General features: G+C 33.5%; 3 protein-coding genes across 5 annotated transcripts; 2 read left to right on the forward strand and 1 right to left on the reverse strand.

The window, feature by feature from the left end:
• Positions 1-2,525: 2,525 nt before the first annotated feature.
• On the forward strand, positions 2,526-5,916 carry LOC129877775 (two-component response regulator ARR9-like). Its single transcript, XM_055953306.1, has 5 exons — positions 2,526-3,081; positions 3,481-3,590; positions 4,009-4,086; positions 4,746-4,816; positions 5,019-5,916. The coding sequence occupies exons 1-5, from the start codon at positions 2,976-2,978 to the stop codon at positions 5,350-5,352; spliced, it is 699 nt and encodes a 232-aa protein (XP_055809281.1). The 5' UTR covers positions 2,526-2,975; the 3' UTR covers positions 5,353-5,916.
• Positions 5,917-8,316: 2,400 nt separating this feature from the next.
• LOC129877675 (uncharacterized) lies at positions 8,317-16,615 on the forward strand. 2 transcript variants are annotated; one of them, XM_055953199.1, is made up of 8 exons: positions 8,317-8,468; positions 9,030-9,093; positions 11,750-11,855; positions 12,329-12,496; positions 15,414-15,902; positions 15,981-16,070; positions 16,148-16,224; positions 16,430-16,615. In XM_055953199.1, the coding sequence occupies exons 2-7, from the start codon at positions 9,046-9,048 to the stop codon at positions 16,207-16,209; spliced, it is 963 nt and encodes a 320-aa protein (XP_055809174.1). In that variant the 5' UTR covers positions 8,317-8,468; positions 9,030-9,045; the 3' UTR covers positions 16,210-16,224; positions 16,430-16,615. The 2 variants fall into 2 exon arrangements, with proteins under 2 accessions (XP_055809174.1, XP_055809175.1); XM_055953200.1 differs by lacking the exon at positions 16,148-16,224.
• A 370-nt stretch (positions 16,616-16,985) lies between these two features.
• Positions 16,986-23,831, reverse strand: LOC129876662 (cystathionine beta-lyase, chloroplastic). Of its 2 annotated transcripts, none has more exons than XM_055952151.1 (13): positions 23,721-23,831; positions 22,698-22,854; positions 22,458-22,606; positions 20,850-20,920; positions 20,665-20,756; positions 20,327-20,414; positions 20,138-20,249; positions 19,902-19,998; positions 19,731-19,812; positions 18,875-18,992; positions 18,526-18,633; positions 18,306-18,408; positions 16,986-17,399 (listed from the first exon to the last, which is right to left on the reverse strand). In XM_055952151.1, the coding sequence occupies exons 1-13, from the start codon at positions 23,781-23,783 to the stop codon at positions 17,224-17,226; spliced, it is 1,416 nt and encodes a 471-aa protein (XP_055808126.1). In that variant the 5' UTR covers positions 23,784-23,831; the 3' UTR covers positions 16,986-17,223. The 2 variants fall into 2 exon arrangements, with proteins under 2 accessions (XP_055808126.1, XP_055808127.1); XM_055952152.1 differs by lacking the exon at positions 23,721-23,831 and adding an exon at positions 23,581-23,669.
• Positions 23,832-24,175: the final 344 nt, after the last annotated feature.

Consider the following 24,175-nt stretch of genomic DNA (forward strand, 5'->3'; position numbering starts at 1 on the left):
TCACCCTAAATCTTCTCCAAATTGCCCTAAATTTTAGATATAAGTTTCTCTCAACATTTCAATTCTTTGATATATTACCCACTCAAAATGAAGCTCGTTTGTGTCAAGTCAAAATTTGAACTCAAACTTTTGAACTAACTTTAATGGTGGTTTCAAGCTGATGCTTCACATTTTCAACCTTGAGCTTCAATTTTCAGCTATACAGAGCTCTTCAAATCATTAACGAATTCAGCTGCTCTCAATTCAAGAATATAGATCCAAAAATTTCACATGGAAGCTTGTCGATTTTCATGGAGATCCGATGCTCTTCAAATCCAAAAGTCTTAGGTGAACTCAGTCAAACTAGGAATCAACAAGTTTCAAATAACAACCAACCTTCAATGGAGTTTTCAAGCATTTGAACTAATATTTAATGGAGTTTTAAAAATATTAAACCAAAAAGAAAAAAGAATAACTTTTTAATATAAAAGTTGAATTTCCACGTGTTAAATGCGTGTATCTCACGGATCAACATAAATATGATTATGAATTTTTGAGGGTGTAATAATTTCAGTTTTAAACAATTCAAGAAGGTTATAGGACTCACGTGAAGTTAAAGTGTGTAGTTGAGAATCCGATATAGATTAGTAGGGCATTTGACTATTTTCTCAAATTTGATTTTTTTATCAAATTTCGATCATGTGAATCTCAAAATATTTACATATACTTTAAAAAATTCATCTAAAATATATAAATAATTTATTCATAATTTATTTAACCGTATTTTAAAAACTCAAACTACATCAAACTCAAAAATTATGAATCGTCTATCTTGAGATGCATGAATAAACATACAGAGATGGAGGAGCACACATGGGAAACAAATCTGGAAAGAAATTGCCATGTCTCAAAGATATGGTAAGCACACATAATTAAATTTCATAAGAAAAAAAAGGTCACCATTGCTTACATCACCTGTATCTCTTGGTGGATTTTTGTGGGTCCCCTCTACTAACCCCACACCCCCTTCTCCTTTACACTTCAACTCCCACTTGCATTGTCATTTACATTATACTTACTCCGTTTTAATTTATTTATCCAATTTTAATTTTGAATGAAATTTTAGAAAATTAAAAAAAATATTAAATTTTATAATTTTAAATTAAAGATATCAAACTGTTATTTCGTGATCTTAAATATATTGTTTGGAAAGTTGAAATCAAAGAGTCACCAAAAAAGAAATGAACGTTCTTTCTTAGATGAACTAAAAAGGAAAGTAAGACAAATAAAATCAAAACTAAAGAATTGTCATTATTTAAACTTGTGGTCTTAAATATGTGACGTGAAAAATTAAAATTAAATTTTACTTTTTTAAAAATATATATAGTTTTAAATTAATTAAAAAGAAATTAAGCAACATACTAAATATTGAAAGGTGTAAATTTAAATTATTATTATTTTGAAAGAAGACTAAAAAGAGGAGTGTCATGGAGAATGGAACAAGACGTAGTTAAAATTTTAGTTGGTTAGAAGAATATATCACTTCAAAGTTAAAAAGTTGATCTCATTCATATGAATTCTTGAAATATGAAAATTGGAAAGTTAGATAAAAATGAAATGGTAGCCAAAGTTTAGAAATATTCTCCACGAGTATTGTACACCAATAGTATATATATTATAAAAGGGCAGCCCGATGCACTAAGGATCTATTGTACGCAGCCTTACCTTGTATTTCTGCAAGTTTTGTTATAATTGAGTTAAAAATCTTTAGAAAAGACTCTTTCGATCTAGGGAAAAGGCTCTAATATATTTCTCAACTTTGTCATTTAGAGCTGATATACCGATCGTTATAAAAGTGGCTCACATATACTCATATCGTTACAAAAATAACTCACATATACCTCTACCGTCACATAAGTGGCTCACATATACTCTTTTGTCTAACGTAAATAAAAAAATTAAATTTAAATTAATTTTTTTGATTTTTTAATTTAAAAAATAATCATGTGGGGATATATATACATTTTTGTTTTTTCATTCATTGTCCGGTACCCACATTGAAATCCGACTAAATCTGAATTCTCGTTGAAAAATCATGTGGGGGTATATCTCAGGTACATATGAATTTTTTACACATGAATTTTTTTTGACTTCTTTGATTATCATTATTTGAGTGTTTTTTTTTTCATTCTTTAGTGTAAAAATATGAGGAAAAACATGTGAATAAAAAAAGAGAAAAAAGTAAGGAAAAAAATCTAAAACTAATTATTTTTCAAATATATTCCTATTTATTTTTTGTATCCATAAAAAAATAAATGGGGGGGGGGAGGGATAGATTTTTCAAGAAAAAGCTTGTGAAAAAATAAATTTGATCATTAAAATAATAAATTTAAATTAGCTGTTGAATTAAAATAACAAAGAAAAATATGCGTGAGAAGGATCAAATATATTTTTATTTCCATTAAAAAAAAATGATATATATAAGTCATTTATATAATAATAAGAATATATATAAACCACTTTTATGACAAAGAGTAAATTAATAGTTATATGAGACTCTTTTTCTTTCTATCTATGCGAGCTCCACTAAAAATCTATTATGTCGTTGTAGTAATTTCCTTTGTTTTGGTCTTATATACATGCATAAAAAAAGAAGCCTCAAACCTCCAAGAATCATCATCATTATCAAGCAATATAATAAAAGCAAGGCAACCCCATGTTCTAGATTTGTAATCTTTTTGGTAATCCAATTTTTTTTTTATATATTACACTTTCTATTATTTCATTGATCTTTCTTATTGCTTCCCTTGTAACTCCAAAAACCAGCTTGGAAAAAAAATATTTGGAGAGATTCTTTTGAGATCTTGCTTTGTTGTTCATTTTGTTGAGTTTTATTTCTTCCAGAAAAAATTCAACAACAAGAAGCCCTCCATAAATAGAAAGAAAAAAAGACAACGTTTTTCCTTTGTTTTATTGTGAAATTAAGTTTTTAGAAAATGGGAATGGCAGCTGCAGATCTACAGTTTCATGTTCTAGCTGTTGATGATAGTTTAATTGATAGAAAGCTCATTGAAAGACTCTTTAGAATCTCTTCTTGCCAAGGTAACTTCTTCATTTCATCTCATTCACACATAAAGTTTATGTCTTTTATCATCGAAAACTGTGGTATGGTGAGATGGATACATTCCGTTGTTCTTTATTCAGAAGTGTTGATAATGAGTGCAGGTCAAGAATGACTTTGTAGGTGATTGATTTTGAACGTTTAATCGAATAAGTTTTGCCTCAATGGGCAACACTTTTGACTTTTGGACTTTCGGGGTCAAAAGTTCGAGAACATTCATTTTCAGTATAAATTAGTCAGCCTCAATATTAATATGGGATATCGAATAGAAAAAAAAAAATTGTCTTTGAAAGGGTGTTAATTACTTAATTTACAGCTAATTTATATTGATATTGATTTTATTTATTTTTTTGGGCATTTTTGTATTTTGTTAATGGCAGTCACTACTGTGGATTCTGGAAGTAAAGCTTTGGAATTTCTTGGTTTACAAGAAGAACATGATGACCAGAATCACCCAAATCAGCCTTGTGTTTCTCCTAGCAATCAACAGGTAATTTACTACTTCCTATGTTTAAATTTGACGATTTTAACTTAACACGAAATTCAAAAAAATAGAGAAAATTCTAGAATAAAAAAAAAGTCAATCCGGTGCACTAAAGTTCCCGCTATGCGCGGTGTCGGGGAATGGCCAGAGAAAATTCTAGAATCTTCCTAATATTAAACTAAAGATATGTTAGAATGTATCAAAATTTTCTTTAATCTTTTGACCTTAACGAGGTGTAAGCCGAAAAAGGAAGAGACATTTTCTTAAAACAAATTCTAAAGAAAAGTAAGACAAACAAATCGAAATAAAATGATTACAAATTTTAATGATTTTTTCCTTCTTTGTATTGTTCTTGAACTTTCCCACTGATTTTCAAAGAAAATCTTGACAGAAATATTCATTCTTGTTTGTTGGTAAATCGCAGGAAGTGGAAGTTAATCTTATTATAACAGATTACTGTATGCCTGGGATGACAGGTTATGATTTGCTAAAGAAAATTAAGGTGTGTTTACTTTTTTTCTGTTTTCCCTTTTGGTTCTACTTATCTCTTTCTTTCTGTTTGCTGCTATATTCCCCCTTTACTTTCTTTCCAAATTCTCTGTCATTTTCCTTTCTTGGAAAATACTCTGAACAAAATTTTCCATATACGTTGCTTGTGTCATTTTAAAGATTTAATCTTTTTTCTTTTCTCAAAGTTTTTCTCCCACTTGGACTTGGTGTCCTTTTCTCACCTTTCAATTTTTGAGGTCATTTGAGAATCTAATGAGTAAATATTGCATGTCTATATAGTGCATAATAGATATTGAAAGGGGCATGTGCGTTGTCATTTTCAACTATGTCGCTATGCCTCTTCAAAAATATTGACACATCCGAATTGGATACTCCAAAATACGCTATTTTTACATGTTGACATGTTTGAATAGTCCAAGCAATATAGATTTTTAGTTACTCTTTTTGGGGCCCTATTGAAACCTATGTTGCTTGAACTCTCCAAAACTGATGTTGCATTCGTGTCGGATTCTTAAAAAATGCACTACTTTTGGAGAATCCAACATGCACTCGTCGCCATTTCTGAAGAGTCCAAGCAATATAGACTGAAACTTCAGTTAGTTCTTGTAACTTGCATTCAATTTACTTATTTTTTTTGTTTCCTTTGAACAGGAATCTTCATCTCTGAGAAACATACCTGTAGTCATCATGTCATCTGAAAATGTTCCTTCAAGAATCAGTAGGTAAGAACAGACCAATTAAATTAATCTCTTTGTGTGTGTATACAAATGAAACATGGGAAGAAGTGCAACATCCCGTGTTAGCATGGTCCGGAAAGGGTCACTCCCCCAAGGCTCAAACCCGTGTCACACAGAGATAACTTTACTGTTGTTCCAGGACTCGTGGGATGTGAACTAATTATTTTGTTTATTGATTGATTTACAGATGCTTAGAAGAAGGGGCAGAAGAATTTTTCTTGAAGCCAGTGAGATTATCAGATGTTAATAAACTTAGACCTCATATGATGAAAACCAAATGTAAAAGCCCCAAACAAGAACAACCTGAGATAATTGTCACACAAGAAAATCAAAAATCAATAGACATTGCATATGTTGTTCCACCAGAAGTACCACAAACAGAATCAGACATCACGGTACAACAACAACAACAACAGAAATCACAAGTCAATAGTAACAACAACAAGAAGAGAAAGACCATAGAAGAAAATCTATCACCAGACAGAACAAAACCAAGATTCAGTAGCCTTACTGCTATCTGATCTCTTTTACAAATATATAACTGTTTTTTTTTTCTTCTCCAATTTGGAATCAATCCAGATAACCCCTTTTGTTTTTCCTTTTTTCAACTTTTTTTTAGTTAACAGAGTTTAGGATAATGTGAGATGAATCCTAATGTAGAAAATGTATGGAGGATGAGTCAAAGAAAAGGACTGAAAGAGTTCTAGGCTGGCGCTACTTCCTAAAAAGGGATGTATATGACACCTCAGGTGAATTCCACACATCAGAATGAGAGAGAAGTACAGAGTACTATAAGACATGACACAAGTTCACATGGTACATACACTTTTGAGCTCGATGATGGTGTAGCTCAAGGAACAAATTCGTGAGTCTATTGGGCCAAAGCGGATAATACTTACCATGAGCTTGGACTGTGACAGTTGTTGTACACATTTGTACATCGGAAAAAACTTCCATCCAGTTTTGTTTTGCTAATCTTAGAGGGGAACAGTATTGCAAAGTAGATAGAAATGTGCTGAAATTTACTTCTTGTAAATAGACAAGCATGTTTAACATAGAAGTGATATTCTATTTTTGCTTTCTCAGTTTTTGTGAGCCTGTTGCTAATTAAATTTGTGTTCCAAACTCCGTAGATAATGGTTCGCGCCTTACTCTTCTCACATCTCAGGCACACATATTTGCAACAAGGGTTGAATCAGTAACTCACCCATCATGCATTGCGCTCTGATCAGCCACTATGGTCCACTCCGTTACTATTCTCCACTCAAATTTTAGGTCTTAATAAGTTGCATTTAACTCATACATTAGATGTTCCCACTAAATCAAACCATTGGGTGCAGTATATTATGTTCTTCACACCTTTTTTTCCTTTCTTTGTTTGGATACCCTTTTTCTTTTGAAGTGCTAAAACTATTGTATGTAAGACAAAAAATGACGCTACAGAGTTCCTTAGTTTTTCAAGAATTCATGATAATTTTGATGAAAGCAAGATTGACTTTTACTTTGTTGCCTTTGTTTACTTTTTGTTCAAAAGTTATTTTTTCTGAATCTTCTCTTGAATGAAAGATTTGGGTAAAATTTTCAACAGCCAATTGGTGAGTTGAATATCTTTACTTTTTGACTTTATTGTCCAAAAAAAGAAGAGGAAAGGTTCAATCTGTTTTCTTTGAATGTAAAAGAAGTTTGGTATCAAATTATAATCTTTAATGAGTGTACTCAAACCCCACATTATGATTTCTATTTAACGTAGGATGACCTTTTAGACGCTTTTAATATGGTGTGATATTATGAATCAAATTCGTATGAAATCTTTCAAAAGACTAAAAGTGTCACTACATTTTATATGCAATTTCTTTTTCTTTTCAGTTATTAATGCGGAATTTTGTTTGTGTCTGCCCCTCACACTAAGTTAATAGACAAGGCAATGAAGAGTGAGAAAAGAGGGAGAAAACATTATTTTTTTGGGGTGCACTTAATGGCTTTTCCCCTATTTTTCTTTTATCAATTTGACAAAATAAAAGTACTTTATAGCATATATCATGATCAACAAAAGTCATTAGTATATGCTTGCTGATGTTATATGACTTTAAAGTTGAAAAAAAATCAAGATATTACTAGATTTTACAGCATGCAGAATCTGAATATTTCAACTATCAACAAATCAAATCCTCCTAATGCTTAAGATCTTCACACACATTAAACAAAGAAAAAGTCTAAAGTAATAAAATTTTAATTTTGAATTGTAACAATATTGATCATTGAACAATCTTTTTTTGGAATAATTTACCTAAATGTTAAATTAGGTTGATTCTATGTGTGCCACAAGTTTACTTGACAAATTAAAGTAGATAAAATAATTAGTATGTTGTAAATTTAAAAGTAAACTATTTAAGCACTTAGTGGAGAGTGTAAAGTGAGTAGGAAAAGATCTTATATTATTTAAGTACCTTACAACACTTGAATCATTAGTGGTGTATTTGTCTAGTTAGATATTTATTCTAAGTTTGACATATTTTTTATTGGTAGCAAGTGAATCTTGAGAATTTTAGTGAAATAACAAGTCTTTCTAAAATTAAATTGTGTATATCTTTGTTTGCATGAATTTGTTTATATTGTTGATCTCAAATTTGAATAAAAAAGGAAAGATATGTTGAATTGATAGCATGTATTATAGATAGATAAAGGATAAAGACAGTTCATTTCATGATGAATTCACCTTTTTCACCATTATCATTTGATTCAAATTATGTCTTTGATTCATGTAAATTGATTGCGTCAAAATCATAAAAGATACCTAGATGGGCGGGAGAAAATATAAAGTAAAGTTGGTTCAAACAAAATATGATCTATTAAAACTTATTTAATTAATTAAATAGATTTAAATTTATAAAACTCGTGAATTTCATATCTCATTACAGATAAAATATGTTTAATATTTGAAGGCATCTTAAAAGAAAAGATGGCCATATTTATAAATTAAGACGGAGTGTGTAATAATTTGGCAAAGGCTTTGTCTAAATTAAGCCTTCTATTCAAATAGGGTGTGTAGAATCTGATAATTGAAAATTACTATCCATTTTATGGATTATTATTTTTAATTATCTATTTTGGCAAATCAAAAGAAATTTATCATATAATTTCAATATTATCCTTATCACTAAAAAAACTATATAACATATTAACACTCAAATATAGATTTTCAAGATACAATGAATAAGGTTAGTTTAATAAATTAAATTCCTAATACATAATTTTTTTCAAGGAAAGTATCAAATTCAACATGGTCAAATAATATGAAATGGGAGAGAGTATTTGAAAAGGGGAGTGAATTGTTTATATTTTGGGATATCTGGGTCGATTCATTAATAAAAAAAACTTAACAAGTTAGTACTTAATATGCAAAATATAAAACAAGTGGGTATCTAAAACGCATCTTTTATATAATGGGGGTTAAAAGACAACAATAATAAAAGATTCTGGTCTTTGATGATCTGTTCAAACAACTTTGCTCAAGAGAAAAAGCGCGAGAGAAAACTGAGAAGAACGATATCGGAGGATCGGCGCCGGCGATTTCCCTATTTGAATCCGCCACCGATAGCCATCAACGTTTTTTTCCGGTGAACTGATTATATTTCAGGTAAAATTGACCGAAAACTCCTTTTTGTTGGTTTCCTTGAAGAAATAGATTTTTTTTCGTAATTAACCTGATTTTGATTCATTTATATTGATGTGGTTAAGTTAAAAGGCTAGGATTGTTCATAGAGCTATTATGTTTAATGTTATATCGCAATTAATGTTATTAGAAGTTGTTTTGTATGGAATTGGTAAAAATTCATCTACTTTTGTCTATTGTGAATCTTATGGAATCGTCTTTGATCAATATTAGTGAAATTATTATTCAAAAATCCGAAAATAGTTGTGGAATTTTTTTGTTAATTTTCTCTTGATTCTTAAAGGCTGTATTTTGTTGTTGCTTGATACCTCGAGGACATGTTAATGTAGCTGATAGCTGCTTTTGTTGCTCTTTTTTCCTTCTATTTTTTGGGATTTTTGGTAATTTAGGTGTCTAATACTAAGTTTACTTTAATTATCAGGTGATATTGGTTGTTTTGTATATTTGTTAGCAAGAGATGATTACATTTCTTTGCCAAGCCTTGTTAACACAAATTGCGTTTGGATATTTCCTTATTTTTTGCAGTATTGAAAGATTGAAAATGTCTGAGGGGGAGGTTAAGAAGATCTCACGTCAAGATATACAACTGGTAAGCCAATAGCTTAAATCATTGATTTTATGCACTGCTTGTATAAATCATTTAAATGGAGAAACATGGACAGTGAGGATCATATAGTTGGACACAACGTGTCCGGGACTGAGGTGTAGTAGTACTAGTAGAATGTCAATGGAAGAAATAGAGCATGCATTTTTATGTTTACGCTTATAAATTAGGCATTTGATTGCACTTTAGTGCTTAGGTAGAAGCACTCTTTGTAGTTGAAACTCTTTCCATTGATTCTGATTAAAGTATTTTAATTCCTCGAGAAGTTTTGCATATCCATGAATTTGTGTCTTTTTAATTTAAGGGACTGCCAGAGTTTGTAAGCGAGGTTATTATTTAGAACTTTCTTCCTTCGTTTTATGCGGATGCCTAGGTTGTGTTAGTTGTTAAGCCACTGACCGTCGCCCTTTAGGTCAGTTGTGATAAGACTACCATCTAAATCAGTTAATGATCTCCATAATAACATGAATCATCTAAATTAAAGGATGTATCTGAAGACTCATTTTTCTGGTTGCTGATAAGCACTGTGGTTAATGATGTAAGAAGCACCAGGGATTTCATGCTGTATGTGTTGGGTTTTTGGTGTGGATGGGGTTTGATCCCATGACCTTTGGGTTAGCTAGTGAATGGGAAATGAAGAAACTTTGTCCCACATAGGAAGGCGAAACGAATTTTGTTCGGTATATATACAAAGCACTTCCATTCTAGCTTAAAGAGTTGGGAAGATGGTATGCCCTCGCGCCGTCGTCGCTCGCTCGGCTCGACAATACACCTAATTCTGAACAGACACCTCCTGCTGGCTATAAATTTAGAGGCTTCGCCTCAGATTTGATATATTGAAAACACAACAACAACAAAATACCCAGTGTAATCCCACAAGTAGGGTTTTGGGATGGTGACGTATACGCATCTTTACCCCTCCCTACCTTGTGAAGGTAGAGAGGCTATTTCCGATAGACCCTTGGCTCAAGTGAAGCATTTAGAAAATAATGAAGAAAAGAACAGTAGCAACTACAAATGGTATGATAAACAAAGCAAAGAAACATTAAGTAATAGTAAAATTTAAGAATACGATAGTAGGGGAATTACTAATAAACTACTGATAAGGGAAACTAAACAACGCTCGACTATCTACTACTCTTGTGCCCTAATCCTCGAACTCAATATTCTCCTATCTAGGGTCATGTCCTCGATATATTGGAAACACTGAAATTCAAAATCCCCTTCCCCTTTTCTTCTGCATTGTTTTCTATAATAAAAGTAAGTGTCAAGTGTGATTTGCATTGTTCTTGGAGTTTGCCTGAAGTTCTATAATTTGAAGTGCCACTATTATAGTATAGTTTATTAAGTTCTATCATGGGAGGAATTAAGCCAAAACATTGGGCTACAATGAGGGGATTAAATTCCTTAAGATTGTTATCTCTTGTATCCTTAACCAAATAAAATAAAATGGCGAATATTTTGCATTATTAAACCAAGTAACAAATCAGAGTAGAAAATCACAAGGATTTTTTTAGTCTTGAAAAAAGGAAGTAGAAAACCACAAAGATTTTAGTCTAACAAAAACAGAAAGTAAGATGAATACAAAAAAATATTAGCAATCTCAAGGAATTTAGGTTACGTTAATACTTTTTGTATTCATCTTACTTTTGGTTTTTGGGAGACTAAAATATTCATGGTTTTCTACTCCTATTTGAAGATTAAAATTCTTGTGATTCTCTTACCAGATTTGTTACTCGGTCTGAAGATATAAACACTTTGTGTTCTATTAAATCTTTTTAAGGGTACAAGAGATAACAGTATGGAGTCCTAACAAACCCATTGAAACACATAAATGTTCTGTCGACTTCGGACTTCCTATCATAAAGTTTGTGATCCTGTAAATCCATGAATTTTTGATGAATGATTCTGGATAATTGTTGGTATAGAGAAGATGCCACTCTTTTTCTCCCTTAGTACATAAAGATTTTAGATTCACAACACATGGTAGCCACAGTGCACAAGTTGTTACCTGTGAATTGTTGATTCTGTTATGGAAAATGTTCAAGTAACTTAATACTTCAAGTAATATATCAGTCAAAGCAACAGTTGAAGGGGTAGTAAAAAAGAAATATGAAGTTTTGCTTCCCTGTCGAAGATGTAAGCTAAATTATCATAGATGGCAGTAATCTCCTTATGGACCCACCAAGTGATAGTTGACGTTTTTTCTTTTTCCAAAGGAAAATCATAGAGAACAGTATTACAATGTCTTGATGGACCTAGCCAATTGCTTGTAACTTTGTCTAATTCTCATCGGAAATGGAATTATGAGGCCTAGCTTAGAAGTTCTCTGTTTTAGGTGCTGATGCAGTTGATACTTCCAAATCTGTTATAGGTTTCTAATTCTGTGTTTGCAGGTTCACTGTTCATGCCTTGTGAATATGGTTGCTTTTTAGCTGTTCTTCTGCGATAGGGTTTGTCTTGTTATAATTAGAAATATGGAACCTCTTTAACTATTGTTGGTGTAGCACAAATTTTGCATCTTTAAGTTCATTCTTACAGGTAAAGAGTGGTCTTACACAATTATCAAGTTCTTCCTTGCTGTATAATTGCTCGCATTCCACATGCATTTATTTCCCAACATGAGCTTCTTTGATGTCAGGTGCAAAATCTGATAGAAAGATGTCTACAGCTTTACATGAACCAGGAGGAAGTTGTCAGAACCCTCTTAGATCAAGCTAAAATTGAGCCTGGTTTCACTGAGCTTGGTTCGTCCTTTCTCTTCCCGACATTTTTTTCTTATTTTTTGCTGTTGCGAAGCTAGCAAAGTACCACATCATCTCAGATGTAATTTTTTGTACTCCATGACTTGGAAGGAAGGAAAAACATACAAGCTGTGACCTGACTAGGATTCAATGACCAGGAAAATGAAAAAACTACTAAAAGTCGTCCTGTTATCAGAATTGATCTAATGAAGAGGGCAGAATTGTTAATAAGATCAGCTTTCCCCTTTCAGTGACATACTCTGTTCACCTACTTCCATTTTATTGAAAGAATTAGTAACTAGAGGAACTAACTTTTAGGCTGAAGTTTGATAGAAATAAGGTATCTGAAATTTTCTTTTTCTTAATTCACCTGATCAATCTTCCATTTCTCAAGATCTGTAAGCAACCTGTATTATCTATACGCTCCACATGTAGCTTGCAGAAGAGATAAATCTGACATCTAGATATGTTTTCAGTTTGGCAGAAGCTTGAAGAAGAAAACCTGGAATTTTTCAGGGCATATCATGTAAGGTTGATTGTGAAGGATCAGATAGAGAGATTCAATGATTTGCTTGAGAGACAGGTTGAGGCAATGCAGATGTTTCCAACACAATCAATCCCTGATGGATCTCAGATTCGTCAAAGTAAGAGATAATATCTTAGATTGCCATGTTGATCTTTCTGGAGATAATTATTCTGCTGGTTTTTCCTTTTCAATTGCATTGTAAAATTTATGATGGATTCCCTCCAAGCCCAACTGATTACTTTTGAAATTTTTATTTGCTTGAACATGCTTTCTGTTAGCTTTTTGTTTTTGAATTGAATTGTTAGAAAACTAATTGGCTTATTAGCTTTAGATGCTTCCAACACAATCAATCCCCATCTAATGGATCTGAGATTTGGCAAAGTAAGGCATAATCTCAGATTGCCATGTTGATCTTCCGGGAGATAATTATTCTCCTGTTTTTCCTTTTCAATTGCATGGTAAAATTTATGATGGATTCCCTCAAAGCCCAACAAATTTCGTTTGAATTTTTTATTTGCTTTGACGTGCTTTCTATTTTTGAATTGAATTGTTAGAAACTAAATGGCTTATTAGCTTTAGAATGAATAACTGTGGGAAAGGTTTGAGTGATGAAAATGGTTGTGGAGGGAGTATATTACAAATGGAAAAAAAAAAAAACAAGAGGATATGTCTTCTGGTTCTAAGGTTGCTTCTAATATGAGACTCTGAATACTTGTTGAATTTGGAAATGTGATGGAATTGATTGCCGAATTTTGATCAGTAAAATGACCTAGCAATTTGATAGAAATAACTAGAAGCAAGAGATGAAAATTAGACTTCTCCTCACCATAGCATAGGCTTTTGTTTTGATGCTTTAGGATTGAAAATAACAAAACCCACCCCTATACATAGGGGAAGCCTATCCCAAATAGCATGTGATTCAAATCTTACTTTTATGAGAATAATAACTAGGAAACTTTAAAGTAGGAAAACATGTAAAATAATATCAAACTTCTTCCTAAAATTAGCTAACAAAAATTAGGGGGCAATTGGCAAATTTTCACCCAAAACCCACATGACTTCATCTCATATTTGGACTCCATATTATTGTGATTTTCAGCCCTTGTTGGGCAAGAATTCAGCACACCTTAGGCTGAAATTTTGGCTCTTTCTGTGCTTCTATTGGGCTCCATGTGGGCCCTCCTCTTGGTCTTCATGTGACCCCAATATATCGGCTCTTGGACTCGAACTTGGACCATGAAATATGTGTAGCACGTAGTCCACTTGTTATAATTCATGGGCTTTTCTTTCGCTATGAACATCTTCTTGATTTTTCATTGAACCCATTAACTTTAATGGAGGTATGACATCGTGGATGCTATCAATTAGGCTCTTTAATTCATGTTTTCCTTGATCACGGTTAATTTTATGTATTTATGCTAAATCTAGTTTGCTAAATTGTGTACTTTATTTCGGAGACGCGTGTGCTTCTTGCTTAAAGCCCAGGAGCAGTGTTCTTTTTCTCTCTTCAATTTAAAAATACTGCTTCTTTGGGTTTTGCTTTAATCTCTCAATCTCCATGTATAAGATATGTGTGATGGATAAGTCTCTGAAACGGAGGAGAGAGATCAGAATTTTGATAAATGCTTTGAAACTGAATGTGATCTTGGTAATTAATGTAATCTTTAATTATCATGAAAGCAAGTTTTGACAATCAAGTGAAGTATATGGTCAAGTGCAAAGGTATTAAGTTGCTTGTCATCAAGTTTCAAACTTTAAATTATGGATTACAAAGAAATCTAACTAACAGATTACATAGTGTATAAAGAGAAACTCTGTTAATCTCACACCTGTATATAACCCTGATGTTTTCTTGGATTTTGTCAGCTCACTAGTCCTTTGATAGGTTTTTTTATCCATTCCTGGAGCTGACTCTTCCTAGTTTTGTAATTATGCATCTGCTAGATGCTTTGTTTATCAATATACCACTTATTTCATCCAAAAAACAAAGTGTATAAAGGGAAACTCTGTAGTTCATCTTCTTTTTTTCAATGAATAGTCAGTAGCAGCATCATTGGTCTCCTCTGAAGTTTAAAGGAGTGATGTTTACTATCATGTTTACAGGATCAATTCCATTCTGATATTAACTGAACTAAGTGAAGTGTTTCTATTTCTCTTCCTGCTTTTTCCTTGGGCTGAAAAGCAGATCCTAATACATCGTTCTACCTCATCTTTATTTAGTAACTTGTCTCTGGGCACGTGCATTGTGCGTGTACCCTATAGGCCAATATGTAAAAACTCTTATAAACTCACATAAATATTATCTAAAAATGTGATAGCAATTTCTCGATCAATTCATCTTTCTATTTTCTTACTTTAAAAATAAGGGTGACATTATGGTATTAAATCCTGTGTATTACTTTAAAGCAATGAACCAAATTAACCTTCCAAAGATAATTAATAGGAAACCATGAAAATCTCGGCCATTCAGATATAAAAATATAGGTTTTCCGTTCCATAATTTCATATATACCCAACAATTTCATAGCACTGGGAGAGATTATGTAGTTGTCCCTAGAACCTGTCCCTAAATATTTCTGCTTCATCTCTTCTCTTCATCTGAATTGAAGGAACGATCCTTCCTTATTTGAAGAAATATATAAATGGTCAAATAAACTGCTCAAAGTCTTCCATACAAAGAATAGAAGATTGGAATATATATATATATATATGATATGATGATATGATTTACTAATTTTCAGATTCTAGATTAGTTGAACTACCATTCCCTATATTTTTATTGATTGTTTGCTTACTTTTGCCTCCTGCTGTCCCTGTGGTTCATAGATTGTACTTTATTAGGTTTCGCTACTTATGTTGTTTCGATTCAGCAAGACCAAAGATATGTAATAATTTGCATATTTTACTAATATGTTATACTCTCGACTGCTGGTGCAACACTGAAATTAAAATCTCTTGCTTGATTATGCAATCATTTCATCAGTGACTTGTTGAATAAGGATGAAGGTTATCTGATGACTGTTACACTTTTACAGTCCCACCGAACTCAACATGTCAAGCAAGAGATCATGCTGGACCTCATGTGAAGCCTGAGAATGTGCACCAGACTGTTAATGCCAATTTATCTCAAGTATACACTAATGGTGCGTCCTCGCTTCAACCATGTATGCAAAGTGCTATTGATGTGTCTGCTCATGCAAGGAGAATTGATGCATCCTCAAACATGCTATTGGCTCAGAGCTCAAATTTAGGAATGCTGCAAGGTTCGAGAGGGGGGATGATCAAGTCAGAAGCTGGTTATTCAGGAAGTTTACCCTTCATGTATGGTACTGAGACAAATATCCTCGAAACTCATCCTGGAATTACGGATCCATCTGTATCATCTTTCAGCAGCGTAGAATCAGATTCACAACCAGTAAATGAGACTGTATTGGATGCTGATACGTCTTCATTTGGTTTCTTGGGGCAGATTCCTCGAAACTTTAGTTTGTCGGACTTAACAGCTGACTTTTCTAACAGTTCTGGTTTGTGCCTGCCCCCTCTTTTTGGTTAATATTTCTCTCAAGTGCACATTCTTATCTTTGAATTTCTGTCATTTGTAGATATCTTGGAAAGCTATTCTGGATCAGCCTTCCTGGCAACGGATGTTAACAATTTATTCTTAGATCCACAAGATAGGAGAGAACATCAAGGTTAGTCATGTGGCATGTTAATCAATTTCCTTAACCTGGTAAGCAAGTAGTTATATCGATGCCTCACATTTTAGCAGACATTAAAAGGTTGGATGCTATATCTGAAGGCTTGAGGTTTGAAGATTTTGCCAGTGATTGAGTGAACAATCAGATGGTACTATCTTGTCTTGATTTCAAAATTCTGGTTAGGGAGTACAGTTTAGTAATACTCCAACCTAATGTTTATAGCCAAGAAATTTGCTATCCGTTCTGTATTTGTTATCAACATATATAGTTTCCAATCTATACACACTCTTTGCTATATTGGTGCAACACATATTTGACATGACTTTCTTTTTGTATGATTGCGATTGTTGCAGGTCCAATGGCTCCTGGTCTCAAAAGGTTTTGTAAATAGGATTGCGAAAGGAAGCTGCTTTGACACTTTTTGAAGACATTAGTTTTTCAGTTTCAAGATAATCATAACGGTTGACATGTCTGTGGTTTTAGTATAAAAATAAACATGAAATATTATAAGCAAAAAGCTCATGGAAATGGTTATCCTACTTTATCTTAGAAAGAAAGCATTATTTTGTTGTGAGTTTTGTTAATACTTAATAGGGTTGTGATGATTGATGAATAAGATCTGATGTATGTATTTATTAATTTTTTTCAAAAGGTCTGATGTGTTTTTTTTTCCTTCATAAAATGGCCTGAAGTTGTGCTTCATTACTTTGCATCAATTGTTAAACATTTGTATATAATTAAGTGTTTCTTCTTCATATTTTCCCAAGCCTTGATGTAGATATAAGTATCTGGTATCGTGTTGGTGGAAAGTAGCAGGTACTCACGAAACTAATTGATGCGTACACAAGTTGGTCCAAACACAAAGTTGTGTATACATGTAAAAGAATTGCCAGTATAGAAACAACAAAATGGATAGCAACATGCCATGAATTGATCACCTCTTCAATTTTGCCTAAAAATAAAACTGCGAACTCCGAAGAGAGCAAAATTTATTACATGACATGATTAGCAGATCACTCAATATCGAGTTCATTTTGAACTAACCTGCAAATATCAAATAAATCCCTAAATTGAATGAAATGACGAGACAACGCTACAATAGAAAGTGCACAAGCCTGGCATCAGTTCCACAAACTTGCTTAATCTTTTAGGCAGGCCCCGTCTTGAATGCATAGTCTAAATCATCTATCAAGTCGTTGACATCTTCAATTCCAACAGAAATTCGAACCAGGTCCTCAGTAAGACCTCTAGCCTCTCGTACTTCAACAGGTATGCTCGCATGGGACATGAAGCAAGGCAAGCTTATGAGTGACTTGACACTTCCTGCAAATTTTGAGGACCATATAACACGTTTGGATAGTGACAAAGGAAAATGCAAATGGAAGAACGGGAATATAATGAATGGCATCAATGTAGACATAGTTTTGAATTATATATGAAGCAAAAGATCTTTTGAAGCATGAACACGAGGTCATTAGATGAATCATTTGCGTCACTCTGTACCGTACCATTATCCTGCGGACAAGTTCAAGCGGTCAAATACACAAAAACAATTATTTTTTTCCATGCAGATGTTTACAAGCAAGAGACGAGTTATTACTTACGATTTTCATCTTTTTTCTATATTTCCATTTGTTCCCTCCTCTAGTACAAAACAAAATCTACAATTATAACAACACGGATTAAAGCTGAAATCTGATCCCCAGCTAATTTTCCTAAAACAATCACAAGAACGGAATAGATGTCTATGTTTATCTCTCTTGCCACTGGAAATGTTCTATCGATAGCACATATACTTTAGTTGAGTTGGATATGAAACAGTCCAACACACTACCTCCTCATGCTTTTGTTAGATTTATTACAGTAAGAGGCTCCACGTCTAGGTTATTTTGCCTATGCTTCTTATTGGTAGTTCGGTATTTCCCCTATCCTTGATTGCACTAGTGTCGATGCATATTGCCTATGCTTCCGTCTCTTTCTGCATTGCTCATTCTTAAGGTTTGTTATTAGACGTGGTATTCAAAAAGCTACATTGTTTTGATACTTGTATGGTTTTCATCCTCTATAGAATATGGTTTCTGTCTTACCAAAGCAAAACAATATTGCACGTTTACTATAATCAACAGGGAAAAGAGAGAAGGCAAATGTCATTAGGAATTGTACACTTTGATAGGAGAAAATGATCTTAACTACCGGAAAAAAAGTACTTGAGCATAAGATGAAACTAACCAAAACTGACAGTAATGCTGAAGTATTTGGTAGCCTCAGCAACATGCTTAGAGAGTGCCAAAGAACCTGTCAGAAAACTCAGCACCGATCCTGCACCTGTAGCCTGTAAATTGATCGACATTTCAGACATATCTTTCAAGGGAAAGCTTTTTGGCGATAGGAAACCTGACAACCGTAGCACCTTAGTTCAAATTCCCAAAACATTCACATATTTGAATACCTGAGAAAAGTGTAAAGACCTCCCTGGATGGTCAGGAAGACCTGCATAGTTGACCTTCTTTACTCGTGGATGGGAAGATAAAAATTCAGCAATTTTTTGTGCATTTTCCTGCAAGATATTGAAATAATTTAATTAGAACACAGTGATGTGACAGAATTTTAGGAACCAGCACAACATCTCTGCACAATATAAAGATGAAGATGCAGTAGTATGCATGCCATAATCATGAAAATCTACAGGGTAAAGAACAATATATTAACAAAGGCACAGGAAGGCATATATGTTTCTAGATAGAATGGTGGGACAACTAAAGTCACTACAAAATAAACGAAAAGTAATAAAATTAAACCTGTTGCTTTTCAACGCGAAGAGCCATTGTTTTGATTCCTCTTAAACAAAGCCAACAATCGAATGGTGCTAACCCTGCACCTTCAGCATTTTGTAGGAAGTACACCTCCTTCGCCAAGCTGGTTAATAGGGAAATTTATAAGCAAATTATCAGGACACTTGAGATGTTCTAAGAGAAACACCGCATCAGACATCATTTATGTTCAATACTTTATACATATCTAACTAAAGATTTTCAGATATAGACTTGTCAATGAACTGATTTCTTAAACTTAACTTATCAACAAAAAAAAACTAATTTCCAGGAAAAGAATTTGTGTCAAGAAGAATTGCACAAATCTGGGCATTGCAGGGTCTATAGGGTACTGCATAAAGAGGACTTCTTGTATACGCCTTAAGCCATATGGAAGGGATCCATTTTTTACTTGCACACAACCCTGAGTAAGCATACTAAAATTGCGTGAAGGCTCACCCTTGGGCCTCAGTGAAGACCCTTATTCCAAGTGGAAAATTATGGAAGTTGCAAGACTATTGTCTTTTACATCTTTTTAATCCAGTCCATAGAAAATAGTAATCTTATTTATATAAGAAGTGGGAGAGGAAACAGAAGCATGACCATACCAGTATTTGCTACCTATTGTTGAACAATTCTAGAGTTTACCTATGGGTTGAGTAAGTGAGTCATTGCAAGAGAAACTAATAATGGGTCTACTTACAAACTCAAGTTCACTACAATCAAGCTCCTAATGCGATCATTGGTTTTGGCCAACCCAAAAAAAAAACAGAACACTAAGAATATACAACTATAAGACAACAATAAATCAAAATATGAAACATATGTGAAATAGAGGAAAAACCTTTCTCCTCTGACAGCAAGTACACCAGCCATGAGATCACTATGACCGGATATGAACTTAGTAGCTGAATGCATCACAATGTCTACAAAACCATGGACAAGTAAGCCAAAATCCAATGTATGTTATTGGAGAGTGTTCCAGTTAGCGGAACAAAAAGTATTTGCACAATACCCGCTCCAAGCTCCAAAGGATGGGACAGTACTGGGGACATAATGCTGTTATCTACCAGCAAAAGAGCCCCATGTGCATGAGCCATCTTGGCTATTTTCTGGAATAAATCATAATAGACAACAGTATGGGACAAAAAATCATTATCTTTTGAAGATCAATATATTACTATCTATCAGCTATGGTAAAAGCTGAAAACTGTGTGTGCATAATCTACATATGCCACTGCAATTACCCACACGAATATCACAAATTTGTTGACGTGGGTTAGTTGGGCTTTCCAGCCAAACAAGCTTTGTCCATGGTTTAATCACAGAAGCAATCTCATCTAAGTTGGTGGTATCCACCCGCCTGTGCAAATAAGGTGACGATCAAAATTCTAATAACCTAATTGAAAACAAAGTTGCACCGATAAAAGAGATACCAACTTGACCACAATCCCGGCTTTTGGAACAACTTGTGACAGCAGCCGGTCAGAACCGCCATATATGTCATCCCCGGCAACAATCTCCTCACCTATAAAATCAACAAATTGAAGCTATTCTTTTGCTAACTATCATTTGTTTGCTGAGATGTCAAGAAAGAAACACTAGTATGACACAAACGAAGATTCAATGCCTCATCCGACAAGAAAGCATAGCCATATTAAATGAGCAGAACAAACTTTCAAGAAGGTGTTAATCAAGTTCGTTGCATTATTTATCTGGTATGCACATGTTCAGTCTTTTCTATGCAAATGCATTTTGTGTACAATTTTTAGAGGTACCAGCTTTAACGAGACGAGTTACAGCTGCCAAGGCGGCCATTCCACTGGTAAAGCAAAATGCTCGATCTGCTTTCTCAAGCTCTGCAAGAAGCCTGAAAATTTTCAAAATGCGGTAATGGTATTGATAACAAAAATGTTAACAGATGAACTTTCAACTAATAACAGTCTTCCACAGTTTAACGTACTTTTCCAATGCATCCCTTGTTGGATTTCCACTCCGTGTATAATCATATTGCCCATTTTCGGTCGCTGAAGGCTGCAAACGGATGTAGAAACAATTAGGGTTAAGACATGGTTTTTGTTACTTATGTCCATGGAGCAAAGAATTGTAAGGCTGAACTCTCTTGCTGAAGGCTGAATAATTTTTAAAAAAAGGATCTGATAAGACAATTGAAGCAACAAAGAAGTAATGAATGTGCTGTCAAAAGAGAAAAGGAGAGAGTAAATGGTTATTTAACAACGTACAAGAGGGGTTCTTATATAGAAGTATTGAGTACATGAAACAAGGAAAGTTTCTTCTGATTCATAATTATGACATAAGTATCAAAAATATTCTACACAATATTCTTAATAGTTCTCAATCCCCACCATTAACTTAACAATCTCTCTTAATGGTCACATAATGCTGGAGCTTGGGGCCATCTTGGATCACAGAATTTTTGCAAAGATCAAAGGTGAGGCGTGGGTGCTAATTAAATGGTTCAATTGTCCTCTTAAAGATAATCCTTGAGGATAAGAATTTTTTTAGGACGGCTGCAGCCCGTCATGTGCCAAAATTACCATTGCAGAAAGAAAAAGTCAGTCAAAGGAGTTAGTGTATTGGATGACAGTATGGTCATTTACTCAAGTTAGTTAAACCATCCCAAGGTCTGGAAGTCCTGGAATTAGTTAAGCACTCAAATTGCATTGTATTCATTTGGTTAGCTTTAAAAAGGCATGGCCATACTGGGTAAGCTAAATGCAAATCCCTTCTTCGTTTGTTCTTCCTTGCAGCAACTTGTTCAGGAATATTTTCTTCTTCGAGTTAGAGTTCTGTGACATGCTCTCTCTGTTTGATTAAGCTCATTCCCATTCCCTAGTTTTAAGGACATCTCCTAACTTTCAAAGGTTAACCACTTAGCTTTATAAATGAGCTTCCTCCTATCTTCCTAATTTGACCCTTTTTCTTCATGAAAGATGAAGACCATAACTCTTGCTCTTCTCAAATGCCGGAAACAGGCCCTCTCTCCTTGATGCTTTCATCTTTTCCTACAACACCCTACTAGTTTTGAAGGGTCTTTTACATATACACAGTGCAATACATTTTCTTTCAACCAAAATAGAGTTGCATTTCACTTCCAATTGTTTTCATATTATTATGACTGGTTCAGAAAAGGTGGGTCAACAATACTGGTGTAGAAGGCATGCTCAAGACGCAATGTCATGCAAAAGGTAGAGAGAGATGCAAATTACAATGAAAAAGAAAAAGAGTGAAGGGAGGTTAAAACTAGTGTCCTAGTTGCTTTTTTTGGTCTTTACTCTTTTGCATGTAATACTAACTTTCCATTCTTATCCTTGTTTCACATAATAATATTTGCAAATTGCTTCATGTCTTTATCCAATATATCGCACAAAACCTCCACATATTTTGACTATTTACATCTCAGATTAAATATAGTAGAAACAAGTAACTAAGGATCATTGATTGCAAATATTGCACGATTAAATTCTTCCGAAAAAAATTGCTGTACAAAAAAATGCAGCTTTGCAATGTAGTGTGAAATTGCATTCCACAAAGTATCTTCAAAACTTACTTGCTTAAAAGTAGATGTTTGATACAAGGGAGTACTTAAGGCACCATAAGGATCAAACTCGTTACTGAAGTTCATCAATATTGTTGAAACACTTGGCTCTTTTGCTTCCCTAGCCTCAACTCGAGGAGGTAGTTCCATAGTCCCCATCTCTGCCATCAATCAATATGTACTATTAGCTCAAAGATAAACCCAATGAATAAAATTCATTTATCCTCGTCTACAAATGGATTTGGTACATACCATCCATGCATTCGGCAGCAGCACTATCAATCAAAGCTGATGCAGTGACATCCATCTCTTTGTCTCTCGAGCAATTCAGTTGGAATTTCTTTTCTATTAGAGTTCCCTTCCCATTCATGCACCCAAATGTCACTGGAAAGCTAACAGGCAATTTACCCTACACATTAGCACAACCTTCCATCAGAAGCAACACTTTTGCCACTTGTTTGCTGCTCAACAAGTAAGAGCAAAAACAATCTATCATACTTTTCCATCTAAGTTTAGGGCAAGATCCCAAAACATCAAGAAGATGATGCCTTAGCTTAAACAAGAGGTTTAGTTTGTGTGAAATACCAATAAAAAATTCCTTTACATTCCTGATGCTTTTCAGAGAAAAAAATTAGGAAAGCTCTTGTAGCACAACAATTGTGTGAAGCTCATAGAAGCATAAAGATGATAACTTTTCAACCTTAAATTGCTCAACTTTAGACATTCTTAACTTCTACAAAAGAAAATTAGAGAGCCCCAATAAGCAAAACAACTTTGTGAAGCTCATAGAAACACAAATATTATAGTTTTCCAATTTTTCACTTTTTTCGTTTTTGATAACCTTGCCGGCTTTCGCGTATGTCGACTAATTCCGGAGGAGACCTGTCACTTCCTAGGTATCTCTATGCTAGGACACATGGGAAAAATCACCTAGTATTATGAATCTCAACCCACTTCATTAACCACTAGACCACACCGCGGTGGGTTCAAAAGCTTTGGATATCCTTAAATTGCTCAACTTTAAACATTCTTAACTTCCACAAAAGAAAATTAGAGATACCCAATAAGCAAAACAAGAGTATGAAGCTCTCTCAGCACAAGAAATCAATAAAAATCCTATCTTTTTTCAATTTACCGGGTCAAGATTGAATAAAGATTACAACCCAGTTCAAGATTTCTCCAATTTTTCTTCCACCCAATTATTTTTACACAAAAAGAAAAAAAAAAAATTATACCCACATTAAGATATAAATCATTTTGGGTTACAGGGCTAACCTGGGTGGTTGTGTTGGTAGGCAGAGAACTGAAAGGCTGCATGAGAGACATAGAACATGCCATTTCTAAAATTGTCGTCTTCTTCAATAAGGACTGAAAAAAAAAGGTGCAGTATATACTCTTGGTGTAGATTATGTACTATACTAATTAATTAATTCTTTTTTGCAAAAGAAAAAAACTAAACTATGATATTTACCTTGAAAAACATTTAGTTTAATTAAGCCAGAAGTCTTTTATAATAAATAAATAAAATTTCTATCTCTTTTTGAACCAACATTTATTCGATACAATTTTTCTATCCTCTTCAAATCCATCTACGAGATTATAGTGAGTTTTCTTTTGTTGTTATTAAAAACTAGTACTAAATAATAAGGAAATAGTTTATCATAAACTAGAATAAACGGAGTACAAGTCATTAAAAAAAGTTGTATTATAAAAATAATACTTGTAAATTT

The sequence above is a fragment of the Solanum dulcamara genome, chromosome 12, assembly GCF_947179165.1.
Source record: "Solanum dulcamara chromosome 12, daSolDulc1.2, whole genome shotgun sequence".
In the NCBI taxonomy this organism is placed as follows: domain Eukaryota; kingdom Viridiplantae; phylum Streptophyta; class Magnoliopsida; order Solanales; family Solanaceae; genus Solanum; species Solanum dulcamara.

What these genes read in the sequence shown, in the direction of transcription:
- LOC129876662 (XM_055952151.1), bottom strand. Translation starts at nt 23,783, where the DNA reads ATGGCATGTTCTATGTCTCTCATGCAGCCTTTCAGTTCTCTGCCTACC. An exon ending in ACAAGGGATGCATTGGAAAA is followed by an intron (nt 20,757 to 20,849) that starts GTACGTTAAACT and finishes GAAAATTTTCAG; the next exon opens with GCTTCTTGCAGAGCTTGAGA. An exon ending in TTCGCGTTGAAAAGCAACAG is followed by an intron (nt 18,634 to 18,874) that starts GTTTAATTTTAT and finishes AATATCTTGCAG; the next exon opens with GAAAATGCACAAAAAATTGC.
- LOC129877675 (XM_055953199.1), top strand. Translation starts at nt 9,046, where the DNA reads ATGTCTGAGGGGGAGGTTAAGAAGATCTCACGTCAAGATATACAACTG. An exon ending in CACGTCAAGATATACAACTG is followed by an intron (nt 9,094 to 11,749) that starts GTAAGCCAATAG and finishes CTTTGATGTCAG; the next exon opens with GTGCAAAATCTGATAGAAAG. An exon ending in AGATAGGAGAGAACATCAAG is followed by an intron (nt 16,071 to 16,147) that starts GTTAGTCATGTG and finishes ACATTTTAGCAG; the next exon opens with ACATTAAAAGGTTGGATGCT.
- LOC129877775 (XM_055953306.1), top strand. Translation starts at nt 2,976, where the DNA reads ATGGGAATGGCAGCTGCAGATCTACAGTTTCATGTTCTAGCTGTTGAT. An exon ending in TTTCTCCTAGCAATCAACAG is followed by an intron (nt 3,591 to 4,008) that starts GTAATTTACTAC and finishes GGTAAATCGCAG; the next exon opens with GAAGTGGAAGTTAATCTTAT. An exon ending in GTTCCTTCAAGAATCAGTAG is followed by an intron (nt 4,817 to 5,018) that starts GTAAGAACAGAC and finishes ATTGATTTACAG; the next exon opens with ATGCTTAGAAGAAGGGGCAG.